General features: G+C 41.9%; 1 protein-coding gene and 1 long non-coding RNA gene across 5 annotated transcripts in view; one reads left to right on the top strand and one right to left on the bottom strand.

The window, feature by feature from the left end:
* LOC130355383 (uncharacterized) overlaps positions 1–22,348 on the bottom strand; it is a 58,390-nt gene extending 36,042 nt beyond the window's left edge. The window contains exons 1-3 of one of the 2 annotated variants that reach the window (XR_008888498.1): positions 22,096–22,348; positions 20,795–20,946; positions 16,498–17,424 (exon numbers count right to left, since the gene is read on the bottom strand). This is a non-coding gene — a long non-coding RNA (uncharacterized LOC130355383). Of the gene's footprint in view, positions 1–16,497; positions 17,425–20,794; positions 20,947–22,095 lie in introns of those variants that run through there. The other variant, XR_008888497.1, reaches the window with a different exon arrangement.
* VWA8 (von Willebrand factor A domain containing 8) overlaps positions 1–27,954 on the top strand; it is a 383,619-nt gene that overhangs the window by 314,193 nt on the left and 41,472 nt on the right. For all 3 annotated transcript variants that reach the window (XR_008888496.1, XM_056555457.1, XM_056555456.1), the window contains exon 39: positions 25,749–25,857. Coding sequence is in view for 2 of the 3 variants with exons in the window: in XM_056555457.1 (XP_056411432.1) it covers positions 25,749–25,857 (109 nt within the window). In the remaining variant the exon portion in view is untranslated. The remainder of the gene's footprint in view (positions 1–25,748; positions 25,858–27,954) is intronic.

A 27,954-nucleotide genomic window follows, 5' to 3' on the forward strand; every position in this document is an offset into this window, starting at 1 on the left:
CGCCTGGAAAGACGTACGCTGACTCCGCACAAAGATGAGACAGCTCTTGATGTGAACTCTGCTTCTCCACGCCTTACTGTGCCTGTGCGGATATCTTCTTCTACCTTCTCCTTCTCTGCTATGGCCTTCTTGGATTCCGGATCTGCAGGAAATTTTATTTTGGCCTCTCTCATCAACAGGTTCAACATCCCGGTGACCAGTCTCGCCAGACCCCTCTACATCAATTCTGTTAACAATGAAAGATTGGACTGTACCGTGCGTTACCGCACGGAACCTCTTCTAATGTGCATCGGACCCTATCACGAAAAAATTGAATTTTTGGTCCTCTCCAACTGCACTTCAGAAATTCTTCTTGGATTACCGTGGCTTCAACGCCATTCCCCAACCCTTGATTGGTCCACAGGAGAAATCAAGAACTGGGGTACTTCTTGTCACAGGGACTGTCTTAAACCGGTTCCCAGTACTCCCTGTCGTGACCCTGTGGTTCCCCCGGTATCCGGTCTTCCTAAGGCTTATATGGACTATGTTGATGTTTTTTGCAAAAAACAAGCAGAGACTTTACCTCCTCACAGGCCTTATGACTGTCCTATTGACCTCCTCCCGGGTACTACTCCACCCCGGGGCAGAATCTATCCTCTGTCTGCTCCAGAGACTCTAGCCATGTCGGAGTACATCCAGGAGAATTTAAAAAAGGGGTTTATCCGCAAGTCCTCCTCTCCTGCCGGAGCTGGATTTTTTTTTGTGTCCAAAAAAGATGGCTCCCTACGCCCTTGCATTGATTACCGCGGACTTAATAAAATCACGGTAAAAAAACGCTACCCCTTACCTCTTATCTCGGAACTCTTTGATCGCCTACAAGGCGCCCACATCTTTACCAAACTGGACTTAAGAGGTGCTTATAATCTCATCCGCATCAGGGAGGGGGACGAATGGAAGACTGCATTTAACACCAGAGATGGACACTTTGAGTATCTGGTCATGCCCTTTGGCCTGTGTAACGCCCCTGCCGTCTTCCAAGACTTTGTTAATGAAATTTTTCGTGATCTCCTATATTCCTGTGTTGTGGTTTATCTGGACGATATTCTGATTTTGTCTGCCAACTTAGAAGAACACCGCCAGCATGTCCACATGGTTCTTCAGAGACTTCGGGACAATCAACTTTATGCCAAAATGGAGAAATGTCTCTTTGAATGTCAATCTCTTCCTTTCCTAGGATACTTGGTCTCTGGCCAGGGACTACAAATGGACCCAGATAAACTTTCTGCCGTCTTGGATTGGCCACGCCCCTCCGGACTCTGTGCTATCCAACGTTTTTTGGGGTTCGCCAATTATTACAGACAATTCATTCCACACTTCTCCACTATTGTGGCCCCTATCGTGGCTTTAACCAAGAAAAATGCCAATCCTAAGTCCTGGTCTCCCCAAGCGGAAGACGCATTTAAACATCTCAAGTCTGCCTTTTCTTCTGCTTCCGTGCTCTCCAGACCTGACCCATCTAAACCCTTTCTATTGGAGGTAGATGCCTCCTCTGTGGGAGCTGGAACTGTCCTTCTACAAAAAAATTCTCCCGGGCATGCTGTTGTTACTTGTGGGTTTTTTTCTAGGACCTTCTCTCCGGCGGAGAGAAACTACTCCATTGGTGATCGAGAACTACTGGCCATTAAATTGGCGCTTGAGGAATGGAGGCACCTGCTGGAGGGATCAAAATTTCTAGTTATCATATACACTGATCACAAGAATCTCTCCTATCTCCAGTCTGCCCAACGACTGATCCCTCGCCAGGCTAGGTGGTCGTTGTTCTTTGCCCGTTTTAACTTTGAAATCCATTTTCGCCCTGCTGACAAGAACATTAGGGCCGATGCCCTCTCTCGTTCTTCTGATGCCTCTGAAGTAGAGGTCTCTCCGCAACACATCATTCCTCCGGACTGTCTGATCTCCACTTCTCCGGCTTCCATCAGGCAAACTCCTCCAGGGAAGATCTTCGTTTCTCCACACCAGCGTCTCGGGATTCTCAAATGGGGACACTCCTCCCACCTCGCAGGCCATGCGGGCATCAAAAAATCCTTGCAACTCATCTCTCGATTTTATTGGTGGCCGACTCTGGAGACTGATGTTGTTGATTTCGTGCGGGCCTGTACTGTCTGTGCCCGGGATAAGACTCCTCGCCAGAAGCCTGCTGGTCTTCTTCATCCTCTGCCTGTTCCTGAACAGCCTTGGTCACAGATTGGTATGGACTTTATTACGGACTTTCCCTCATCCCGTGGCAACACAGTTGTTTGGGTGGTCGTTGATCGATTTTCCAAGATGGCACATTTTATTCCTCTTCCTGGTCTTCCTTCAGCGCCTCAGTTGGCAAAGCAATTTTTTGTACACATTTTTCGCCTTCACGGTTTGCCCACACATATCGTCTCGGATAGAGGCGTCCAATTCGTGTCTAAATTCTGGAGGGCCCTCTGTAAACAGCTCAAGATCAAATTAAACTTCTCTTCTTCTTATCATCCCCAATCCAATGGGCAAGTAGAAAGAATTAATCAGGTCCTGGGTGACTATTTACGGCATTTTGTTTCCTCCCGCCAGGATGACTGGGCAGATCTTCTACCATGGGCCGAATTCTCATACAACTTCAGAGTCTCCGAATCTTCTGCTAAATCCCCATTTTTCGTGGTGTACGGCCGTCACCCTCTTCCTCCCCTCCCTACTCCCTTGCCCTCTGGTTTGCCCGCTGTGGATGAAGTGACTTGTGATCTTTCCACCATATGGAAAGAAACCCAAAATTCTCTTTTACAGGCTTCATCCCGGATGAAAAGATTTGCTGATAAAAAAAGAAGAACTCCCCCCATTTTTGCTCCCGGAGACAAGGTATGGCTCTCCGCTAAATATGTCCGCTTTCATGTCCCCAGTTACAAACTGGGACCACGCTATCTTGGTCCTTTCAAAATCTTGTGCCAGATTAACCCTGTCTCTTACAAACTCCTTCTTCCTCCTTCTCTCCGTATTCCCAATGCCTTCCATGTCTCTCTCCTTAAACCACTCATCATTAACCGCTTCTCTCCCAAAGTTGTTTCTCCCACTCCTGTTTCCGGTTCATCTGACGTCTTCTCCGTGAAGGAGATTCTGGCCTCCAAGACTGTCAGAGGTAAAAGATTTTTTTTAGTGGATTGGGAAAACTGTGGCCCAGAGGAGAGATCCTGGGAACCTGAGGACAACATCCTAGACAAAAGTCTTATCCTCAGGTTCTCAGGCCCCAAGAAGAGGGGGAGACCCAAGGTTACGCCGAGCGCTCCGGGTCCCCGCTCCTCCCCGGAGCGCTCGCAGCATTCTCTCATTCGCAGCGCTCCGGTCAGACCTGCTGACCGGGTGCGCTGCAATATCACTCCCAGCCGGGATGCGATTCGCGATGCGGGAGGCGCCCGCTCGCTATGCGCATCCCGGCTCCCGTACCTGACCCGTTCCCCGTCTGTCTTGTCCCGGCGCGCGGCCCCGCTCCTTAGGGCGCGCGCGCGCCGGGTCTCTGCAATTTAAAGGGCCACTGCGCCACTGATTGGCGCAGCAGGCTTAATCAGTATGTTCACCTATGCACTCCCTACTTATACCTCTCTTCCCCAGCACTCCCTCGCCGGATCTTGTTGCCATTGTGCCAGTGAAAGCGTTCCCTTGTGTGTTCCTAGCCTGTGTTCCAGACCTCCTGCCGTTGCCCCTGACTACGATCCTTGCTGCCTGCCCTGACCTTCTGCTACGTCCGACCTTGCTCTTGTCTACTCCCTTGTACCGCGCTTATCTTCAGCAGTCAGAGAGGTTGAGCCGTTGCTGGTGGATACGACCTGGTTGCTACCGCCGCTGCTAGACCATCCCGCTTTGCGGCGGGCTCTGGTGAATACCAGTATCAACTTAGAACCGGTCCACCAACACGGTCCACGCCAATCCCTCTCTGGCACAGAGGATCCCCCTCCAGCCAGCCGAATCGTGACAATATATCTGCAATGCTTTGGAATACGAAGTATTCCAAAGCATTTTAAAAAAGTGTAAAAAATATAAAATAAATAAAAGTGTAAAAAAGAAAGTGTAAAGACAATAAATGTAAAAAAAAGTGTAAAAAAAATTATAAAAATACATTTATTAAATAAATATAATCAAAAATCAAAATGCATAATATGTAGGATCACACGGCGCAAATCCGCAGCATATTACATGCTGCGGATGCCCTCGCCAACAGTCACAATAATGAGCTCCCTGCTGTGGCTTGGTAGCTTTGTGTGTCCACTCATAGCGGCGGATTTCCCGCCGACAGTCATGAGCAGACACACTGAGCTACCCAGCCACAGCAGTGATCTCGCCCCTTGTGACTGCTGGGGCATCCGTGGTGTGAAATAAGCCGCGGATGTGCTCTGTGCCCCTACACTGCGTCCCATTCATACTGCGTTTCTGCAGTGTTAGAGGTATCTGTAAGCATCACGTCAAAAAGAGTGATGCTGACGTATACTGTAGCAGCTCCATTTATTTCTGAATGAGACTGCTACAGTATACATTGGCATCCCTTTTTTGACATGACAACGGACACCTATACTGCAGAAATGCAGTATGAATGGGGACTATTCATATAATGATGCCCTGAAAGCCAAAGGGGGCTCTTCTCCTTCTCCTCCTACCAGGCGGTCGAACAGCTGGGACGAACAGCGTGATAAAATATGGGCGCATTTCCTCCATTTCAAAAGCGACTTACCAAAATGATGATCCACAAATAAAGAATTTGTGGGAAAAAAAGCTAATTTCTATTTTTTCCACTTACTTTGAAATAATTCTAGCCACACAATAAGGCCTCAATGTGCTCACTTTTGCCCTAGGTGAATACTTTAGGGGGTGTAGTTTCGAAAATGGGATCACTTCTGGGGGTGCAGTATTGTTCTGACAGCTGGAATGCTTTGTATAATGATATCCTGAAAGCCAAATGGGGCTCCTCTCCTTGTGGGTCCCACCATATGGCCATGCAACCAAATATGGTCTAAGGGGGGTACTACTGAACACGGGACGAACAGCGTAATAAAATATGGGGTGCATTTTCTACTTTTCAGATGCAATGTACAAAAAATATGTCCCACAAATAATGCATTTGTGGAAAAAAAAGAAATTTTTAATTTTTCCACTGACTTTGTATCCATTCCAGCCACACAAAAAGGACTCAAAGTACTCACTTTTGGTCTAGATGAATACGTTAGGGGGTGTAGTTTTCAAAATGGGGTGACTTGTGGGGTTCTGTATGGTTCTGGCAGGTAAAACCCTTTGCAGGCATGAAGTGCGGCCTATAATCCATTCAGCCTAAAATGATGCCCTGAAAGCCAAATGGCGCTCCTCTCCTTCTGGGTCCTACCATGCGGCCAAGGAACCAAATATGGCCTAAGTGGGGGTATTTCCAAACACAGGCCGAGCAGCTTAATAAAATATAGGGTGCATTTCTTGCAATATCAGAAGTGATTTACAAAAAATATGTCCCACAAATGATGCATTTGAGAAAAAATGCAAATTTCAAATTTTTAACACTGACTTTGTAATAATTTCTGCCAAAAAACTATGGTGTTAAAATACTCACTGTACCCCCTAGCGAATACCTTGAAGGGTCTAGTTTTTTTTTAAAAGGGGTCATTTGGGGGAGTGTTCCTATGTTCTACCCCCTTCATATTTCTGCAAACCTTGCATAGCACATGTAAAAAAGATGTAATTTTCAAAATTTCAAGTTAAATTGTTAGGCGTCTAATTAATTTAAAATGTGAATTAAAAACAAAAGAAAATGCTGTCAAAATAAAGTAGACATCTGAAAGTATAAATTTCATAAACTATTTGGTCAGTAAGTTTAAATATATGTAACCTATTAGTGTTAAAATAGCAAAAAATCTTAATTTTTTTTAAATTTCATGACTTTTTGCATTGCAAAAAAAAAAACTACAAATGATATCGGCTTATTTTTACTATGTACATGAAGGACAACAAAAAAACTATGTCAGAATTATCGTGATTGGCAAAACGTTACCAGAGTTATTCTCTAATAAAGACAGACCTCCTGATTAGAAAAAGCAGGCCTGGTCTTTCAGGGGCGTACAGGTTTACTTGTGCTTGTCCTTAAGGGGTTAAGTTAAGGGCGCCAAATATTTTGCACAGACCATTTTTTGGAGTTTGGTGTGACATTATGTCCAAATTGCTTTTTTTCCTCCCCTTTTTGGTTTAGTTCCAATACACACAAAGGGAATAAACATGTGTATAGAAAAACACGTGTTACTGCAATCCTATTCTGTGAGAAATACTACATTTTCTTGAAAAATTTCAGGGGTGCCAACATTTCCGGCCATGACTGCATATTAGCTTTACAACTTCATTGCTGAATATTGTTTTCATATTTGTTTGTTATAGTCAATATTGTAGTCCAGATGTACATTTGCAGTTTTATGCAGGACAATGTAAGGGTAAAAAAAAGAACTGCCACTAGTCATGACACCAGCTTATCAGACAATGTACCCCTTCCGTAATCAGAGAATGTACCCCTTTGTTCTTCGTCCCTTCATGATATGTGATCTTGGCAGCTCACTGTCCCTCTATAGTTGTCTTGTCCTATCTGCCTGATAACATGATGTTACTATCAAAGCATTTGCATGTCTTTCTACTGAGGAAAGCCTTCTTTTGGTGACTGAGTCTTGGCAGGCACCAGATGTATCTTGAGGGTTGTGAGGCAGATGGCCAAGAAATGTCCAAGTGGTTTGAATTGTGGCTAAGATACATTTTTTCAGAATGAAAACACAGGAAAAGTATTGGTTGACTAACGTGATTATGTATCATAGACCATTGGATACAAGTTCACAGCTGGGACAGCATCTGTTATATTCAATGATTGTTGTAACTTGAAATTAAATGTTATGTAAGCAATGCCAGTACACTGAGGTAAATATGATGCCCCAAATGATCATTTCTACACGGTCTTATATGGATATAACTGCCGATTATTTCACATTACTGTAACTAACTGCTAACCTAAGGCTTGGAAGAATGTCCACTTTAATAAAAAGGTATGTTTATTAGGCTGCTTTCACTCTATAAAAATTCATCCGTTACAAACGTCAGTTAGAAAAGCCCTGTTAAATGGCCTTTAAACAATCCCATTAAAGTCTATTGGATTTTTTGATTATCCGTTATGACCCGTTATAGTCCGTCATGAATAACGGCCGTTAGTTGTGACAGAAGAAATAACGGCACGTGCACTAATTTTTCTTCCGTCACAAGAAACGGGTAAATTAACACCCGTTATTTTTAACATTGAAGTCTATGGCTGACGGATGAGCCTTTATGTCATCCGTTTGCACACAGTTTATTACATCCATTATTACTTCTGAGCATGCTCAGAAGAGGTGACATCAGCAGACTCCTGCAGTGCTGAGGGTGGACTACTACTCCCATCATGGAACAGACTTGTTTCCATGATGGAAGTAGTAATTCCCTAGCTGCGGGAGGCTGCAGACAGCTGAGGAGGCTACATTAGTGTTTGTACTACTACCCCCATCATGGAACTGATGGAGTCTGTTCCATGATGGGGGTTGTAGTACAGGGGCTGAGGGATTGATCGCACCGGGTTTCACTTCTGAGACCCGATGCCATCCGAAGTTATTAAGCAGGGGAGCGGGCGGCATGCTCCGCAACCCTGCGATGTATCAGTGTGCTTTAACTTTCATTTTTGAATCCCCCCGCAGGGAGCCCTGAATGGCTGGTACTGAGTAGCCAATCAGGGCTGTCAGCAGGAGGTTTAAAAATGAACTTTGGTAGTAGCAGGGGCCAAAGAGCACTGATTGGGGCAAGATATATAGCGCTGCAGAGGTGGGGGGGAAGACATATAGCCTATATATCTAGCCCCCCAGCAGCACATTAAATATATACCCCCACCTGCGCATTAAATATATACCCCTGCAGCGCATGTGTATGTGTCCTCGCAGCGCAGCGCTTCTATATACCTATGCCACTGCAGCGCTATATGTGAAAAGCATTTTATCAGCAGCATCGGCCGCCCGATGCTGCTGATAGAGATACTTTTCATACATAGCACTGCAGTGGCATATGTATATAGAATCGCTGTGGGGGGAAGATAATGCTATATATCTGCCCCCCAGCTCTTCTATATACATATATCCCTGCTGCCATATGAATGAAAAGTATTTCTATTAGCAGCGCATAGTGCCGGCTCCCGGCTTTATGCGCTGCTAATAGAAATACCTTTCATTCATATGGCAGCAGAGGTATATGTATATAGAATCGCTGTAGGGGGAAGATAATTCTATATGTCTGCCCCCCCCCAGCTCTTCTATATACATATGTCCCTGCTGCCATATGAATGAAAAGTATTTCTATTAGCAGTGCATAGAGCCGGGAGCTGGTTCTATGTGCTGCTAATAGAAATACTTTTCATTCATATGGCGGCAGGGGTATATGTATATAGAAGCACTGGGGGGGGGGCAGATAATGCTATATGTCTGCACCCCCAGCTCTTCTATATACATATACTCCTGCTGCCATATGAATGAAAGGTATTTCTATTAGCAGAACATAGAGCCGTGAGCCGGTGATGGGTGAGATTTTCAAACCCGTGAGATCACCGGCTCCTGGTGATCTCACGGGATAGAATATCCTTAAGATAGGGGATAAGTTGTTCACCACTGAGTTACCACTGGACTACTCCTTTAACATTTTCTACCATACAATTTTTGGATACGATTTTAAATCAGGTGGCAAACAATTATTTAGAATATGATTGTATACAATTTCAGGGAATAAGTTTTTGTCCGATTTTAGTGTCTATTAATTGGATGGGAAATTGTGATGTGAACCAAGCCTAAGCCTAGTAGGAGAGGTTTGAAGTCTTGTGTCCTTTGTCCTAGCATTAGGATAAACTTCATTACGGGCATGATTTTATAGCCTTAGGGCTGCTTACACACAATATCAGACTAATTGCCCAATCTTAACAATTTATTAATGCATTGACAACATTATCTGACGATAGAAAAATACATAATAGTGCAGAACATGTGCCCATAAGGAACTTTTTGTTACCATTAGAGCAGTGTATCATCAGATGTGAAAAGTTTAATAGGTACATCACAGAACTCGTTCAGATAAATGACTATTTTCACACATTGCCAGAACTTTTCCTTCCAACAGTATTCATACATCTTCCCCTTTGTGTACACGCATCCATTAATCCCATCATCCCCCATCAGCCTAATGAATAGCTTTCTTTGATCGCAGGTTAATTTAATTATTTACAGGGGAAAAAAGAAAAGTTCCAGCCGCAATAGAGGTATATGATGCCCATGAATATCTAGAGAAATAAAGGACAAATAAAACATCTCAAGCATGTATAGTAATCGTATTATTAACAGTGCACCTAGCAATTGTGCTGCACCTGGCAGATGATGTGTGCGTTTCATAATGAGTGCTGCGCGGTCCTCAAAGCATCTCTTAGCTAATCATTTGCCCTCAAATACAATAACATAGTGATCCTATAATCAAATAGCAAATCCTGTGCGGAATGTGCTGGAGGCTTAACACTGTCACTGCCAGAAAGGCTTCCTACACAAATCCATAGGTATGTGCTCTGTAACTCCCTAGCCATGAAAGGAGCATATCCATAACCAAAACAAGCTTGGCATCTCTTTATGAAAGCACAGAATACAAAGGCCCCTTTTTTCTGGAAAAGTAAACAGCTTCAGGGTTTGTCATCATTTTCCAAACCCCCCTGATGTAATTTAGTACAATTAAATAATTCATAGTTTAATAGTCATAAAAGAATGCCGCTTCTTACTGTAAAGGTAACGGTTATATTAACCGCATAGATTTATTGCTATTTTTCCTGTAATACAAAGTGCAGCAATTGGACATTCCATCATGCACCACCAGACAGCTGCTGGCAGTCCTGCTTTTATCCCTGTAAAATCTATTATATTGCAGCTTGGCTGAAGAAACCTATTATAGCTTATAAATGACTCAACTACTCTGGGCAAAAATTTCTAAGTTCTTCAGCCACTTTTGTAGTGATGACAAAATAGATATGCTGATAGTTCGCCAAATTGCTAAATCAAAAGACTCTGACTATTGGAAGACAGTTTTAGATTAACAAGGGCTACTATATGACTGTTTAACTTAAATGCCAACTGCCTTGTGCCCTCTGCAGACTCTTCATTAAATGTAACAAACACTTCTGTGCAATAAAATGTCTAGACCAATATTAAGTTATTATACTTATCATGAAGATTGTATAATGAAAATAGGCCTGGGTGTCCTGTATTTATATTGTTGTAATGTTTTATAGAGGAAATTATATCAGCCCAAACCTGACTACAGTATAGAAAGGATGGGTAAAGCTGGCTATAGCCGTAAAGATGTGGCCAACATGAAAAGCTTTCTACTTCTTTTCAGGAAGGGGCCATTGAAGAGATATTTCCCATGTTTCGATTATTCATGTCATAGACATTTTGTTGTCTATTGCACTCCTCAATAAAATAGGAGCAGAAAGGATGAATCTAGTACATGACCATTTTAGTTTTTTCTTAAAAAAATATTCTTTATCTATGGTCATCCAAGCAAAACTGTTGCATTGTACTATTATCTATAACAATATACAATTCTTTTCATGTACTAGAACAATGTGGGAGATGAAACAAAACGGTCTACTTCTCATAATGTAGAAGTCGAAAGAAAAAAAGAACCGGGAGGCAGCTCCTCGTGCATTATCCTTGTAAGGTGGGGGATTCAAAATATACTCGAGATGACAACATCCAGGGTTCAGTCTAGGTGGCCGCTCACCTTACAGAAATGGAAATTGTGCATATCACCCCTGTTAGGGGGTACCGTATGTTCAAGAAGAATCTGCTCAGCCTAGTGGTCAAGGAGAAGGGGCAACCCAACCTGTAGAAATACGAAATGTGAAGAAAATACGACCACCATAGGATGGCGCTGCTTCAGCCACCAATAATCCAAATGAGTGCAGGATTAGAGTAGTTGGTTTTATTTAAAGAACAACATAAAACAAATAAACTGGTCAATTACACATTTTGAGGTCTTCTATTCCTTCTTCAGATGACAATCTGAGGAAGAGGTAGAAGACCCCAAAACGTGTTATTTTCCTGTTTTTTGTTGTTGTTTTTTTTGGTTGTTGTGGATGAAGCAGCACCTTGATATGGGGGTCATTTTTTCTTCATACTTCTTAATGTGACAATGCACTTTCAATGACAGTTCTCCCTCCTGACAGTGCTGGCAGCGGTTTATTTCTCCCAGAACAATAAGGTTGGTGATGAAAATCCAAAATGCTTGACCCTTCATCTGACAGGGGAGAGTTGGGATGCCATACATGCAAAATTCAGTGGGTTCTTTTAACTAGGGTGTATGGGCACTTCTAGGCTAAGTTCACACACAGTAAAAAAAAAAAAAAAAAAAAATTTAAAGACGGAAAATTTTTGTATGGCTACGAAAAATGACTGAAAAATTGTGTGAACATAGCTTTAGTGTAAACTCAGACTAGGCAGCCTAAGAATGATCCAGATTTATAGTTTGCACCTTCTATTAGTTGGATTATTTTTACACCAAAAGTGGTAAATTTCTACTGCATTTAAGCCATACCTTTTTTAACTGAAGCAACTTCCAATTGTTGGTAAGCCATGCACCCATTTTGTGTTTGAGGAATCTCTTAATACCCTCTGTTTTGTACATACAGCCCCTGGCAAAGATTCTGGAATCCCCATGGGATGTTCAGCAAGATTTTTCTTAGTGTAAAAAGGGGAGGCAGTCCTGCTAGGCTAGGTCAGAGTAAAAGATATAAGGTCAAAAATTACAAGAAAGAGAAAGAGAAAAAGAAAACGTGTCTAAAATAGCATAAAATGATAACATTTATTTAGAAAAATTATGTGAGGTCTGCGTCAGGGCCCTTGTCGCAGACTGGTCACTAGATAAAATGGTTACAATGGTATAAAATGCTAAAAATATAAAATATACACAGTGGTATTGCACTTCACTAATTGGACAATGAGACAATGAAAGTGGGGCAATGGGACAGTGCAAACAGTATCTGTTTAGTTATATTGTAAAGTCATATTATAGGAGCCAGGATTAATCCAGATGAAAGTACATAGCAAAAAAGTTGATAATACAATAAGGCAAATTTTCGCTAGCTCTGGAGCCTCCCAGATTGGAGCCCACTATAAACGTTTTTAGGTGCAGAGATACAGGCGATGCCCCCTCTACCCCGACGGCACGGGGACTGAATGCAAGAGGGCAATCGCTATACAGTTCAGGCACTTAGTGCCTCTTACCGGCTACAGTGTGCACAGTCAGGTGAGAGCAGCTGTGCTTGCGATCCGGATACACGTCCCTCTGTCCCGGCGGCACGGGAGAAATGTAGCACCCTGGTGCTGGGGGTTGGAGATGATGGCTGGGAAGCAGCGTGTGGCAGCACTGTGAAGCCTAGCGGTCGTAGCAGCGTATGGCAACGCTGGAGGTATCCTCTCTACCCCGACGGCACGGGGAGCAGGTGAGAGAGTAGGTGAGGACCGGCAATTTGGTAAAGATTGTCTCAGATGATGTGCAGGGTTGTCTTAACACCAGACGCGTTTCGGGGAACTGCGTCCCCTTTTTCAATGGTGGAGGTTCAGGAAGACTGTACTTTCATCTGGATTAATCCTGGCTCCTATAATATGACTTTACAGTATAACTAAACAGATACTGTTTGCACTGTCCCATTGCCCCACTTTCATTGTCTCATTGTCCAATTAGTGAAGTGCAATACTACTGTGTATATTTTATATTTTTAGCATTTTATACCATTGTAACCATTTTATCTAGTGACCAGTCTGCGACAAGGGCCCTGCCGCAGACCTCACATCATTTTTCCAAATAAATGTTATCATTTTATGCTATTTTAGACACGTTTTCTTTTTTTTCTCTCTCTCTTTCTTGTAATTTTTGACCTTATATCTTTTACTCTGACCTAGCCTAGCAGGACTGCCTCCCCTTTTTACACTATTAGTACTCTTTCTTGGCACATGGGTATGTGCAACACAGTATCCTCGGTATAGGTTTTCTCTTTTTACGTTGAGCTCCCACATTTTTTTAAAATATTTTTTTTACTTTTACATAGAGGGAGATAAGTGATAACTGTCTACTTCTTAGACAGTCTCAGAATGCACCAGATCTATAACCTGGGCTCTGGCTGTTAAAAAATGTGGAACATTTTAAGACTGTCTAGTCTAAGTTTGTACCATTTATTAGTCGGCTTAGCTTTATGTGCCACACCCACTTTCTGATAAGCCACATAACTTATCAACACTTAAAAGTGTCTAAAACACATTGTTAATATAGTCGAAATCATGTAAGCCCACTTTTTGTGAAAATTGCACCCGATTTTTTAATATCTTGCCAAGTTTTTTCTAATCTCAAAGTGGAAATACATTTGGTAAAAAATGTATGCATGCAAGGGAATCCCTGTAGAGGGTGTAACGTCAGTATATGTGATATTTCACATTTGTTTAAACATCTATGTGTTATTGTTGTAGAATTTTGATGCAGCTACATAGAATTTTGGTTAATATTACTTTAAAAAAATTACATTTTATGGCCAAAGCACACAGATTAATGTATAATTACAGTAGGTAATAGCCTAAATGAAGAAGTTTAAAATGCATAGAAGATTAAAAGAAACTCCCTACTGTGTAGCAGAGTAAATTAATTTTCGTAAGTTTAAAAGACTGTCTTGAAAATCTGCTAAGGTCATCCTCAGGTAAGAAGCCTCATTGTTGCCATTGTTGCTCTGTGTGAATGTTGCTTTGAGCAGCATTTACATTTACCTATAGACTGTGCTACTTGCTCTGTGCGTAGTGACCGGCGATACGTTACATCACGGCTCCACCCCTTGTGATGTCATGGCCCGCCCCCTTAATGCAAGGCTATGGGAGGGGGGCATAATGACCGCCACGCCCCCTCCCATAGACTTTTATTGAGGGGGCGGGCCGTGACGCCACGTATCGCCGGTCATTACACACAGAGCGAGTTTGCTCTGTGCAGTAATGATAGCGGGGTGCTGCAGCGGAGATCCTGGGGGTCCCCAGCGGCGGGACCCCCGCGATCTGACATCTTATCCCCTATCCTTTGGATAGGGGATAAGATGCTAGGGGCGGAGTACCCCTTTAAGGCTTCTTTCACACTGCATGAGAAAAATTACTGCTTGTGCCATCTCTTTCTCCCGCTATACCCATAAAAAAAACAAAAAACGCCGGCCGGCGGCCCCCGTAGTAGTAAATGGGTACCGAAGTTACTCGTCGCTCCCCGTCAGGAGAACGGCTGTTAAAGTCACCAAAAAAAGGGACTTTAATGGCTGTAATCGACGGGGAGCAACGGCAGTATGAAAGGGGCCTTACACAGAGAGAACTGTGGTATAGCACTGAACCTGGGTCACATGTTTTTTTTTTGTTTTTTGTTTTTTTGCGCTTATGTGTACATACCTTAAGAGAGCTTGTCTGACATTATTAAAGGGGTATTCCAGGATTTTTTTTATTTATTTAACTATGCTACAGGGGCTGTAAAGTTAGTGTAGTTCATAATATAGTGTCTGTACCTGTGTTTGGGGGTCTTGCAATTCTTATGTGATCTTTGCCCCGACGTTTATTTTTAACAGCATACAAAATGAGTGTTGTCTCAGGTTATCCCAAGTTACAATGTGACCTTAGACATTACATCACTAGTCAGGTGTTTAAAGGAGCCTATCTGCTTCAATGGGTGGAGCAACCGCTAGGTTTTGAAGATGATCATTCTGCAGTCACTTGTAGTTTTGCAACAGCTGGAGGCACCCTGGTTAGAAAACACTGGTCTGTTGTTTACAGCACAGCATGGGAGCTCAGATGTTCTTCAATGGGTGGGGTTGCTGATGTGTGGGAGGGAGAAAAGTGACCTCACACTTACAACCAAGGAATCATGAGACATGTAGTTGGAGGGAGGGAACACATATATAGCAGCAATGTTATGGTGGACTCAGAACACATCCATTTAGGGCCAAGACAAACAAAGATCCTTCCTAATCATGTCCATTACTGTCTGGCATGTTAGTACTAAAATCACCTTATGGTGGATAACCCCTTTAAATTAACAAAAGGAGGGAAGACTGGGTAAGAAAAATACAGAAAGCAGTATACACCTCACCGATCTTGTGCTATAACTCTTTTGGTGGTGCCTGGGTGATGTGAGCAGCAGGAAGATATACGTCGTGGGCGGGTGGGAACAGGACTTTGGAGCGCTCTTGTGCCTGCGCTCCACAGTCTGTCTGTATGGTGAAAAATCCAGTGTCCACCCCTCTCCCACCTAACAGCTCACCCTCCCCCATAACCAATAGTAGGGAAAAGGTGTGCTGCGGCTCAGCCAATCGCTAGGTGTGTAAATCTTAAAGGCCCCTATTTACATGGTCTCTAAAATAATTAGAAAGGAATCTGCAGTGCATATGTAGGTATATAGAGGAGAAGTTAAAGGGGTACTCTGCCCCTTGACATCTTATCCCCTATCCAAGGATAGGGGATAAGATGTCTGATCGCAGGGGTCCCGCTGCTGGGGACCCCCATGATCTCTCCTGCAGCCCCCCAAGTCGTCAGTTCTACAGAGCTAAGTTTGCTCTGTGGCTGATGACTCACAATACAGGGGCTGGTGGTTTGTGACATTACTCCCCACCCCTTATTGCAAGTCTATGGGAGGGGGCATGGCCACCATCACACCCCTCCCATAGACTTGCATTAAGGGGTCAGGGCGGGGGCGGAGCCATGACATCACAAACCACCAGCCCCTGTATTGTGAGTCATCAGCCATGGAGCAAACTTAGCTCCGTAGAGCTGATGACTCGGGGGGGGGGGGGGGTGTTCCAGGAGAGATCACGGGGGTCCCCAGCAGCTGGACCCCCGCAATCAGACATCTTATTCCTTGGATAGGGAATAAGATGTCTCGGGGCAGAGTACTCCTTTAAGTGACCACAATTGAGACATATGTATTCCTTATTGGCAAAGTTGTTTTTTTTTTTCTTGGTAGCTGTAATGAAATTCTTACATCAGATGCAGGATGAAATGAAGGAAATTACATGTTCATTCTGCTTTGAGAACAACAAAATTATTTGTTTGCGTGAAATAACATAATCTCTCTCTAGAACGCTGATGTACTTGAACCTCTATGTTTCAGTTCTAGTAGTATGTTATGTCAAAAAAGGTGTTCATGTTTAGGATAGGATTCCCAGTGTATTTACAGGCACAGATGGGGTTATAAAATTCTTGGAATGCGCTCCTTCAAAAACACAACATAACGCAAGAATATTATGTTAATAGAGCTACTGTATTTGAATAGGCTCTCTCGGCTTGCGATGGGCAAGAAGCCAAGCTATAATCACAAGGATTCTTTTGAGGAATTTTCTACTCTAAATAAAAGCTACGGGAGCTCTGCTGCTCTTAACCCACTGGTTGATTTATTTTTTCTGTTGGATTAAAACAATTTAATACATAAAAGGATAGTTTGTGTAGTAAATCTTTACATGACTGAGAAGTCACAAGTTGCAATATGGATAAATGTATTTTTCCAGGATTTTACCGCAAACATAACTTAGTATTACATTTAGGTTTCTCTACAATTGAACATCCTTTACTTAAAAGCGTACTCCGCTGATCAGCGTTTGGAACAAACTGTTCGGAATGCTGGAGCTGACGCTGGGAGCTCGTGACGTCATAGCCCCGACCCCTCATTATGTCACACCCTGCCCCCTCAATGCAAGTCTATGGGAGGGGGCATGACGGCGTTGTTCCAAACGTTGAGCAGCGGAGTACCCCTTTAAGAGTATCAACTACAGACAAGTATATAAAGTGCAGAACAACATTATGTTGTTATGAATTATGTTGCATATTAAAGATAAAATGATTGTCAGATGTGTCATCCAAGCACACAGTATTGAGACATAACCTCTATGATCAGACAGATGTCCTTTGTATTCTATTCTCGACTTCTACAAAGCATAGTGTGTTATCCCAGGTTTCTAGTTTTCTGTCTTTCATTTTTACTGTTCACTGTTTTGCTGACAAGGAATCTGATGCGGTCTTTAGATTCTTTATGGCAATCAGGTGCTGTCCAATGCGATGAAGGACTTATAACTGGCTACACAAATATGTCACATGACGGCTTCAAATATAACATTCAGCTTGACCTTCTTATGAAAAGATTTGTTTAACAATAATGACGAGACATTGCGATTACTTTGTCATGATTTTAAAATGTATAATTCATTGTTTTCTTGAAAATGTTGTTTCTGTCAATAGTTTACATAGAAATAGCCTAATAAATATATCATTTAAAGGAAATCTGTCTTCAGGATTAGGGTTATACAGTTATGACCTGTGTGTAGAAGATGAAATAATACCGTTTCCTACATATCCTTATAGCGTGTAAAAAAAAAAGCACTTATAATCTAGTGTGTGGAGTATACTACAGCTGTGACTGACAGGCAGAGAGGTCTTTAAATGGGCACTGTCAGATACAATAAGTTTTGATATGTTATAAAGCATGCAAAAACAATGAGGGACATTTATCAAGGGATTTAGAGCTCTTTTTTTGCTTACAAACGTCACACAAAAAGTCGCATGTGCACCCAAGCAAATTTTTGTGCGACTTTTGGCGGTAAGCAAAAAGCTACAAAAGAGCCTACCAAAGTGAATTTTATTTTTCACTTTGCAGTGGTCAGGGATTTATCAAGTGCGAAAGTCGCACAAAAAGTCGCAACCCCTCAAAAACTCTGTAAATGTAAGCCAGCTCGGACCTTGCTTACAAAATGGCTTTTGAGAGCAAATGTTTATATTTCCTGCTGGCAGCCATGATCACAGCTCCAGCGGGAAATATGATATAACAACTATACAAAGGAGCCCGGGCTGGCATCACTCTGCAGCTGCCCGGGCTCCTTCATATTTTCTCCCCCTACCCTGATTTATTTATGGGGACACTGATTTACAGAGCCCCCCCTTTTCTCCCACACTGCAAATCTTCCATCTGTCTAACTGTTGCAAGACTACAACTCCCAGCATTCCCTTACAGTGAGGACATGCTGGGAATTGTAGTCTTGAAGCGGGCGGGAGATGTGCGGCACGGGCAGATGGGAGACAAGGGGGGGGGGGTGTATGTAAAGTAGTGTCCCCATCTCCTCATTAAGTTAGAGAGTAGGGGTGATTGCAGCCGCTCGGGCTCCATCTGATGCTGAGTGATGCCAGCCAGGCCTCCACAACGGCGACTGTGAGTATCTCTATTCCTATGTAATTTCACATTTCCCTCTGGGTCCCGTGATTGTCCGGGACTGAGCAGCCAATCACGGGACCTGGTGAAAAATGTTATATTACAGTAGATATAGAAACCCTGCGGTTCCGTTATAGGCTAAAAGGAGCCTGGGCTGGCATAACACTGCAGCCGCCCGGGATTCCCGCAGACCTGCCGGGAGATGTGCAGGAGCTGTCCCTGCCATCCCTCAGCGGTGCGGTACACGCTGAGGGATGGCAGGGACAGCTCCTGCACATCTCCCGGCCCGGCTGCGGAAGTCCCGGGCAGCTGCAGTGTTATGTCAGCCCGGGCTCCCTTTGCTCCGGCGCCGTGGAGTTTACTGTAATTAAAAATTTCCTGCCGTATCCCGTGTCATTGCGCCCGGTGGGAAATATGAAATTACAGTGAATTTCTTATCACCCCGGCCAGGGAGCAGAGCTCATTACCGCCCACTTCCCTGGCTTTCTTGTCACCTGCCTACCGCTGCAGGACTACAACTCCCAGCATGCCCTTACGGTAACGACATGCTGGAAGTTGTGCAGTGTGGGAAAGTGACAAGCTTGTTACCTGCCCCGCCGCACAACTACAACTCCCAGCATGTCCTTACTGTAAGGGCATGCTGGTAGTTCTAGTCCTGCAGCGGTAGGGAGGTGATAAGCTTGTGACTTGCCTGCACATCTCCCGCACCGCACAACTACAACTTCCAGCATGTCCTTACTGTAGTTGTGCGGCACGGGAGATGTGCGAGCTGGTGACAATAAATGTATTAACCTATTTTTCGTGTTTATCTTCTCATTTCAGATCCGTGTATCCTGTGGACTCCTTTGGATTCGGTGGACTAAATCGATGACCAGCTTTTTTTTCTTTTTTTAATGTTAATAAAATGGTTAACGAGGGCTTGTGGGGGAGTGTTTTTTTGGAATAATTTTTTTTAAACGTGTTTTTTTTTATTTTTTTATTTACTTGACAGATTTAGTAGTGGACTCCATCTTATAGAATCCATTACTAAGCCAGGGCTTAGCATTAACCACAAAAACAGCTAGTGCTAACCCCCAATTATTACCCCCGTAGCCACTGCCACAGGAGTGCTGGGAAGAGTTGGTACCAACAGGCCTGGAGCATCAAAAATGGCACTCCTGGGCCTAGGCGGTTACAGGCTGGCATTATTTAGGCTAGGAAGAGCCAGTAACAATGGTCCTCGCCCACCCTGGTAATGTCAGGCTGTTGCTGCTTGGTTGGTAAAAATAGGGAAAACCCTATGCGTTTTTTTTTTTATATTTAATTATTTATACAAAAATAAAGCATTGGGTCCCCCCTATTTTTATTCTCAGCCAAATACCAACCAAGCAGCAACAGCCTAACATTACCAGGGTGGGCGAGGACCATTGTTACTGCCCCCCAGCCTAAATAACGCCAGCCTGTAACCACCTAGGCCATTTTTGATGCTCCGGGCCTGTTGGTAGCAACTCTCCCCGGCACCCCTGTATCTGTGGGTACCGGGGTAATATTTGGGGGTTAGCGCTAGCTGTTTTTGTGGCTAATGCCAAGCCCAGTTTAGTAATGGATTCTGTCTATAAGATGGCTTCCACTACTAAGCCTGTCTAGTAGGAAAAAAAAAAACAATATGTTTCAAAAAAAATTTATTCCAAAAAAACACTTCCCCACAAGCCTTCATTAACCATTTTATTCACATTAAACCAAAAAAACACTGGTCACCGTATCTAAGTAATCCACAGGATACATGGATCTGTAATGAGAAGTAAAAAAAAGAAATGAGATAGTACATTTAGGGTATGTTCACACTGCAGAATTCTGCCAGTGGAATTCTGCGCAGTGAATGTTACCATCAGTGTGGATGGGTCTTCAGCGAAACATGTTCACACTGCAGCATTTCAACTTTGAAATTGTTCTGCGCAAAGAAAGAACATGTTCATTCTTTGCACGGAAGTCAGCGAGCACTGAATAACCTTCAATGGTGATGGCGCAGTGCCGCACGGTCCTACCGCCTAAGTATTTTCGGCGGCGGCCGCCAGACGGAATCTGGCGTCAGCGAGCGGAGATTCCGCAGTGTGAACATACCCTTAGAGAAAAAATTTAATAAACACACATATACAGTATATCACACATTACTTTCAAAGCTGCAAAGTGGTGTTCTGAAGTCATTTATTGGTTTTTGCTTATGTGTGGTAAAAAAAAATGGTATTCAAAAGCGATTTATTGGTTTTTGCTTATATAAGCCAAATTTATCAACCCGCTGTGATAGTATGATAAATATGTAATACATAAGCAAAACTAAAAGCAAAATAAAATGCCTACAGAACTCGCTTACCAAAACAACGATGATAAATGTCCCTGATTATGATTTGCAATTGCTTTAATCAGAAAATGTTCAGTACTTATACTGAAAAAGCCAGTCAAAAAACTAGCCACTAGGGGTCCCCCTGCCCCATGGGACACATACCAGTCCTGCAGTGTCCAGTGGTCATCGTCATTGACACCATGAGTGATTGACAGGGCTGCAGACAGGTCTTGGGCCCTCTGTGAGTCAGAACAGAGTGACGGAGGGGGAGTAGTCATCACAGTGTGGAGGAGAGAGGGACAAGCCCAATGCATCTGCATGGATAGAAACCTCAATGAGCAAATTATGGTAAATAAAGGTAATTCTGAGATAAATATAGGTCGTAGACATATAAAAAATAGATGTTCATGATGAGGATGAGGTACTGAGCAACATATTATATTTTTTCTTTGGGGGGGGGGGGAGTTTGGGGGATCTGACAGGTATGCTTTAAGTCACACGCTGCCGTGACTTAGTCCTCACTGTCTTTCCACCAATCACTAGAACAACCTCGTAGCTGAACAATTCTCTTGACATGTCTCTGTCATGTACAAAAAGATGTCAATCGTGTGGGATATAACAAAAAAAAAACCTGTACTCACCTCTAGCGCTTAGCAGTGCTTCCAGTGATCTTTCTGAGCTGCAGCATGGCTTTCGGGCCCAAGAAGCACCCGGGCCCAGTGTGTTACACTGCCGCTCAGTGAATCGCTGGCTGAGGCGGAACATCGCTGCGGCCAGCAATTAACTCAGTGGCACTATGACAGTCACACTGCAGTTCAGAAAGACTATCGTTGTGGGGACCAGAGCAGGACACCCAAAGCATGACAGGAGTACTGGAGGTAAGTCAAAGTTTATTTTGTTATATGCCACACAACAGGCATACTTTTTTTTTTTTTGGGGGGGGGGGGGGGGGGAACAGCCACTGGATTATTCCTTTAAGCAGGTATAGAAGAGTTTTTTTTTATTTGTAAGTAAAAAGCTATTACGGTATATATATTTTTTGTTCATCTATGTGTCTGTCTGACCATTTATCTGTTAAGCTTAAACTGAACAGTAAGGAAGTATCATAGTGTTTTTCTAAAATCATCTCTTCTGTTTTATGATCCCTATAATATGGAGAAGAACAATAGTTGTCTAGGAATCTTCAGCTCCACTGCTAAACAGCTGTTATTACGACTCAATGAAATCTTTATTTAGAAATAAAAGCTACAAAGTTCACATTAAAGCTGTAGTCTTTGACACACAATAAAAATGAACAATACTGTTTAGTTAGTTGTCTTGGCTCACACGTTTGCATGGTTCCTTGTAAGTATGTGATCAACTATTAAAATACTTTGCCAGCAGAAAAGGACAACTGAAATAATATCTACAGATATGCTCTTATGCCATAATTATTCTAAAAGAAAAACACTTTAGGAACATACCTCATTTGTATATAAATCTGCCAAGTCAAGAACTGGGTGCTTTCTCCTACAGTAACAACCCCATGAAGGAAGGAGTTTTCTGCACTACTGGCCATCCATTTTGATGTTTTTTTTTTACATTTATTTATACAATTCATGAAAGGGTGACCAACAATTTCTTTGAAAAATGTACCGGTATTTGTAAAATTTGGCACAAAAGTCGCCACTATCATACACTATTACACGAGTACAGCACCAGCCAAGCAGTGGTCCCTTGTCCAGAAGCAATTGATTAAACTGTGTGAGAGAAAAAAATAGAGGGATTTTCCCACAGCAACCAATCACAGCTCAGCTTTCACTTTAACTCAGCTCGTTAGTTGAGCTGTGATTGGTTGCTGTGAGAAAATCACTCTATTTTTTCCTCTCATGCAGTTTGATAAATCTCCCCCTTGATGTCTAAAATCATCATCAGAAAAAGCATCAGAAAATTCATTGGAATTTACTGAGCATAACAAATAAATGAGTACAAAATATTTTTGGCTCTTACCAACTTTAGCCTTCTTTAGTATAATATGATACATGTTATATACATTCTTAGATAATTTCATTAATAAATAATGTTAGTTATTGGAATTGTAAACCAAAATTCCCATCAATTATTGTCTGTAATTAAGTATGCCCTTTAGTTTTAGTTTGTTTTTGTTTTTCCTCACAAGTAGTGTGATTCCTTTATGATGAAAATATTGGAGGCCTCTGGCTATTATTAATTGTGTTTTTGTGGTGTTGTGTACTGTATACTATCTTTAGCTGACTGTGGGTGGCCAAGAATCTGCTGTAGTCTGAAAAGGGAAATAGTGAGTGTCTGCTGGAAAGTGCTGAGTGGTTTATGTATAGTGGAAGTGGTAGCTGAACCTGAATGAGCAGACTTCTCAATCAACTTAGAACACTCGGTAGCCTGCTAAAGACAATTTGTGTGTAGGTGATAAAGATACACTTGTATTTATGGTTATGTAATGTTAGGTTCAAACTTTCTCCAAAGATACTTTAAATGCAAAGAGGAATGCTACATTTAAAATAAATAAATATAAAATCAATAATATAAAACTATTAATGGCAATGTCATCATACAACAGAACATAAAATGGGGCAGCTGGGACCTTGGTGCTGAAAGCCTGTACAACATGTAAACATAGTACCATGCACTGCCTGTATTTTTTACATAGAATTGCTGCTATATACTAAGAGAGGAATTGGCTAAGTTTGTGTAATACTCTTATCTTATATTTATTTTTATTATACAAACTAAAAGTTTCTTTCATAAATTCAGGTGCAATTTTCTTTAGAATGTGACTCGATTGATAAGTGACTACCCAACTCCCCTGAGTACTGCGTATTCCATACAAGCCATAATCTCTTGGCAGTATTCTCATCTAAAGCACTTATAGATCAACTTACACTGGGTTCGCAGTGTATATTTGCCGCACGTATACCCCCAACAGGTACCTATGATTTATACCAACAATAGCATACATTGCCCACCTGCTACTATGTTAAAGTGGCATACATTATATTGTCTGACACACTTTTTTGCAAGATGCCTCTGAGTGGAATTATTCAGCAGACCTTGCTGTTCAATACAGATGAAAAAAGTATTACAGACATAGGACAGACTTTTGCCTTATGTTGAGTAAATAGGGGACCTGTGAGCCTTACCCAGCAAATGTACACTGCAAATGGTGTGTGAAAGTAGCCTTATTTATTGCATATTTTCATGGGTCCTGTTACACTCTGATTCAGAAAAGTTACTAGTTTTTCCTTCACATGTATAAAACATTGTTTGCTATTTCTGACTACATCGACCAGATAAAATCTAAGGATCCATCAATACTTTATCATAAAAGATATTATGATATTATGTATAACAGTTGTCAGAATTCAGAGTTTGCATGAGCTAAACATAACTGAAAATAGCCAACTAAGGAGGGTTTTAAAGTGGGCATGATCTGTCCATAAAGCTGAAGAACAGAGGAGGGGGATTAGGATAAAAGATGCAGAGGTTTAGATGTAGGTCTAGATGTTGAGAAGGCAGCACAGACCTTTTATTTTGGTTCACAAGATGATGCAGGCGACCAGTCTTTCACATGTGCCAACTGAAGCATGTTGTGAAGAATCATAAGGAGAGGTTTTTAAATCCCATAAAATAAGAGCAGTTTTTAGTGCGAAAGGAATTCATGAGCTTGTCCAAATAAAGAAGGTCAGAGACATAAGTGTTTATCTAAGAGCACACTAAAAAATGTTTGATCATATAAGTAATAGTGAGAAAACAGATGGGCGTATTTTAATACCTGTCATTTAAAGTACAGTGAAAAAAAATGGCTTTATTCCTGAATTATTATGTGCAGTAAGTTTACATGGTAATTTCTAAGATTGGTGATATTTGTTTTATTGTCAGCTGTGAGTTTATGTAGTGTTTATGTACAAATACAGTAAATTAGAATGCTTCCGAAACACCAGAAAGACCTGATGCCCTATGTGTACTTATTAATCAGTAGTTTGTGTGGGCTTGACCAATTGTGCACCCACCAATTATCTGAATGAAGAGGCTTCAGTGTTCTCAGGAGCACATAGGTTCAACATTTATGCATAAAGGTACAATGCTGTTTTGTAGAAAAAAAAATGTACTACCCACCAAACCTTTTGCCTAATGTTATTCATGGTGGAGCAGTTATCATGGTTTGGGGTTGCTTTTCTGTCTCAGGGGCTGGATGTCTTGTCATTATTGAGGGAACAATTTATTCAGGTGCATTATAACTACAGGAGAATGTATGGACAGAAGTCTATGACCTCAAACTCAACAGATGCTTGCATTATGCAAGACAGTGACCCAAAGCCCACATGTAAATTAACTAAAGAATGGTTAAAAAATAAGAAAAATCGTTTTTTGTAATGGCAAAACTAAGAGGGAGAGATTTATTAAAACCTGTCCAGAGGAAAAGTTGCCCATAACAACCAATCAGATCACTCCTTTCATTTTGCAGAGGCCTTGTTAAAAAAGAAGAAATCTGATTGGTTGCACTGGGCAACTCTCACCCTCACCCTATTGAAATACTATTGCATGGTCTAAAGAGGTCTGTGCACATAGGGCATTTCAAAAATGTTGATTCACTTAAACACATTTGAAAGAATTGCAAAAATTCCTCTTTAACATTGTGTGAATGTGATTTGAAACGGCAACAAACATTTGGTTGAGGTGATTGTTACTAAAAGTCCATCTACAATTTATTCCATTTACAGGTTAATTAACTTTTTCTCCCTGCACTGTAAATGTTTACTCCATGTTCTTAATAAAAGATGTGAACTTGTTTGACTTTGATTGCAGGATTTATTACAAGTTTAAAAATAATTTGTCAGCCACACATCTCCCTGTGTAATAGTATATCTACGTCCAACATACGACAGAATAAAGGGCCATGTAAACAATCCAGTGTTCATTACTCAATGCCTGGGAGATCGGTGCTCATTTTGTGCTGGAGCCGGGCTGTGTAATGCAGCCCTTATACTAGGCTAGGCTTCATGAAAGTATTTTATGCTTCACATAGCCAATATAATAGAACTTGTAGAATACAATGCTAATGCAAATAATACTTTGAAATATAACCATTTGTCTTTTTCAGATTACTGTGCAGAAAGACAGTGGTTTAGATGTGAGCTCACCAAAACATGGAAAGCTGGATCCAGATAACATGCCTCATGTTGGTGGTAATACATGGGCTGGTGGAACAGGTTAGTAAATATATGGTGTGTACTTGGAGACATTAAGGCATAAATATCACTAACAAGCACTGTATTTTGTATGGAATATATATCTTTACACTTTTTGTATGTTACATTCTGGTCATTTCATTTTAATGATTTTATTTATTTTTGGGAACCTAAATTATAGTCAAATTCTAAGAGGCATTAAAAAAAAGAAAAAAGCTGGCAACCATGAGATAATGCACACCAACACATGCAAATATTGTAATAAATGCACTTTTATTAATATGTACCAAAAAAAAGGGGGAATACACACACAATTAAAAACAATTAAAAACATATAAGTGTCCAGAGCACAGGAATGTGATCCTAGTCCAACCAACTACCTCATGCTAAATAGCATACAAGTGTGAAGAAAAGTCCCATGTATACATACACAATGCCAAAATCTAAGGTGCAAAGCTGCATATAATGCCAATGCCAATGGTCACCCTAAAATGCTATGTATGTGGAAAGTGTTGATTGCAAACAATGGTAAATGAATGGCCAAAAAGTTGAGTGACCAAAATGAATACAAAAATGATAGTATTGATTATTGCATGTCCCTACCTCAGCCTACTGTGCAAATAAATGCAACAAAAGCACATGCTGTAAACAATGTGATAGAAAAGTGCAAAGATTCTATGCTGCAGCTAGATGTGTTATGGACACAGGCTATGGCAATCTAAAATAACGAAGTGTGGGGACAACTTCACCAATAATCAGGGAGGCAGCTCGCCCCACGCGTTCCGCCACCCGCTGCGGCGACTACCTCAGCATAGCGTAGGGGTTTGAGCTAGGATCACATTCCTATGCTCTGGACACTTATATGTTTTTAATATTTTTTTTAAAATCAGAAATATTTATTAAACATTTTATAAAACATACATCATACAGAAACAAATCAAAACATAAACCAAGAAAACCCATCACACCCACACAAACTCCCCCACTTCCCAGTGTCCATCCTTCACAGCAGATTAAATGAAAAAAAAATAATGTTAGAAACAATACAGTGGAGTATATCATCCCCAAGGCAAAAGCATGTCAACATACATACTCAAATATAAGGCAGGAGCATCATACGAGAAGAAAGTTCAACATCAAACAGTATGGGAGAGGGGGCACCAACAAGGGGCACACAGAACCCCAACACAGAACAGGGACTCAGACAGTGAGCAACTTACCAAGACAAATACAAAATAGTGGCACTGACAAGGTGAGAACAATCAATGAGCAAAACACAGACAAAATCAAGGGTTAGACCCCCCCCCCCCCCAACCCCACAGAAACACCTCCATTGGATTCCTCCGCGAATAGGTGCAGGGCAAACCAGGAGTATCTATCTATGGACCCCATATGGACTCAAATTACGCATGGCTTTTCTCTTAAGATATCCCCTTTTTTTCTAGTCTAATAATATGATTTAATTTTATCAATTCAGAAATAGTAGGCAGCGAAACCCGCAACCAATGCTGGGCAATCAACTTACGAGCTTGGTATAAAATCCTGCTGATTCTAATACATAAGCCACTATCCTCATCTAAGCCTTCCAGGTATCCCAGCACACATGTCAAAGCAGACAGACCAAACGGACAACCATACACTCGTTTAATCAGCTGTCCCACTTCGTTCCAGAAGTGCGCAAGTTGAGCATAGTCCCACATCACATGAAAGAAGTGAGCATTGGGCAAGGAACAACGGGGGCAGCAGGAATCCGCCCGCACCCCAATCCTGTGCAAAAATGCGGGAGTACGATACACTCGATGCAGCAAAAATAATTGGGACACCCGGTGAGCTTCCGACACTGCAAGCCCCAGGGTCATAGATACAATCTGTGCCCACTGCTCATTCAACATGGGACCCACATGCGTCTCCCATTTATATTTAATATTCAATGGATAGGCCTAATGATAAGAGGAGAGTAGATCCCTATACAACATAGATATCACACCCTTAGTAGAAATCTGAGTAAACAGTTCATCAACTGCCACGGATGAGCCTGAGACTGCGCATCGAGGGCATGTTGCAATTGTAGATAACGATAAAAAAATGATTGAGGCAGCATGAACTCCTCTCGCAGTT

The sequence above is a fragment of the Hyla sarda genome, chromosome 2, assembly GCF_029499605.1.
Source record: "Hyla sarda isolate aHylSar1 chromosome 2, aHylSar1.hap1, whole genome shotgun sequence".
NCBI lineage: Eukaryota > Metazoa > Chordata > Amphibia > Anura > Hylidae > Hyla > Hyla sarda.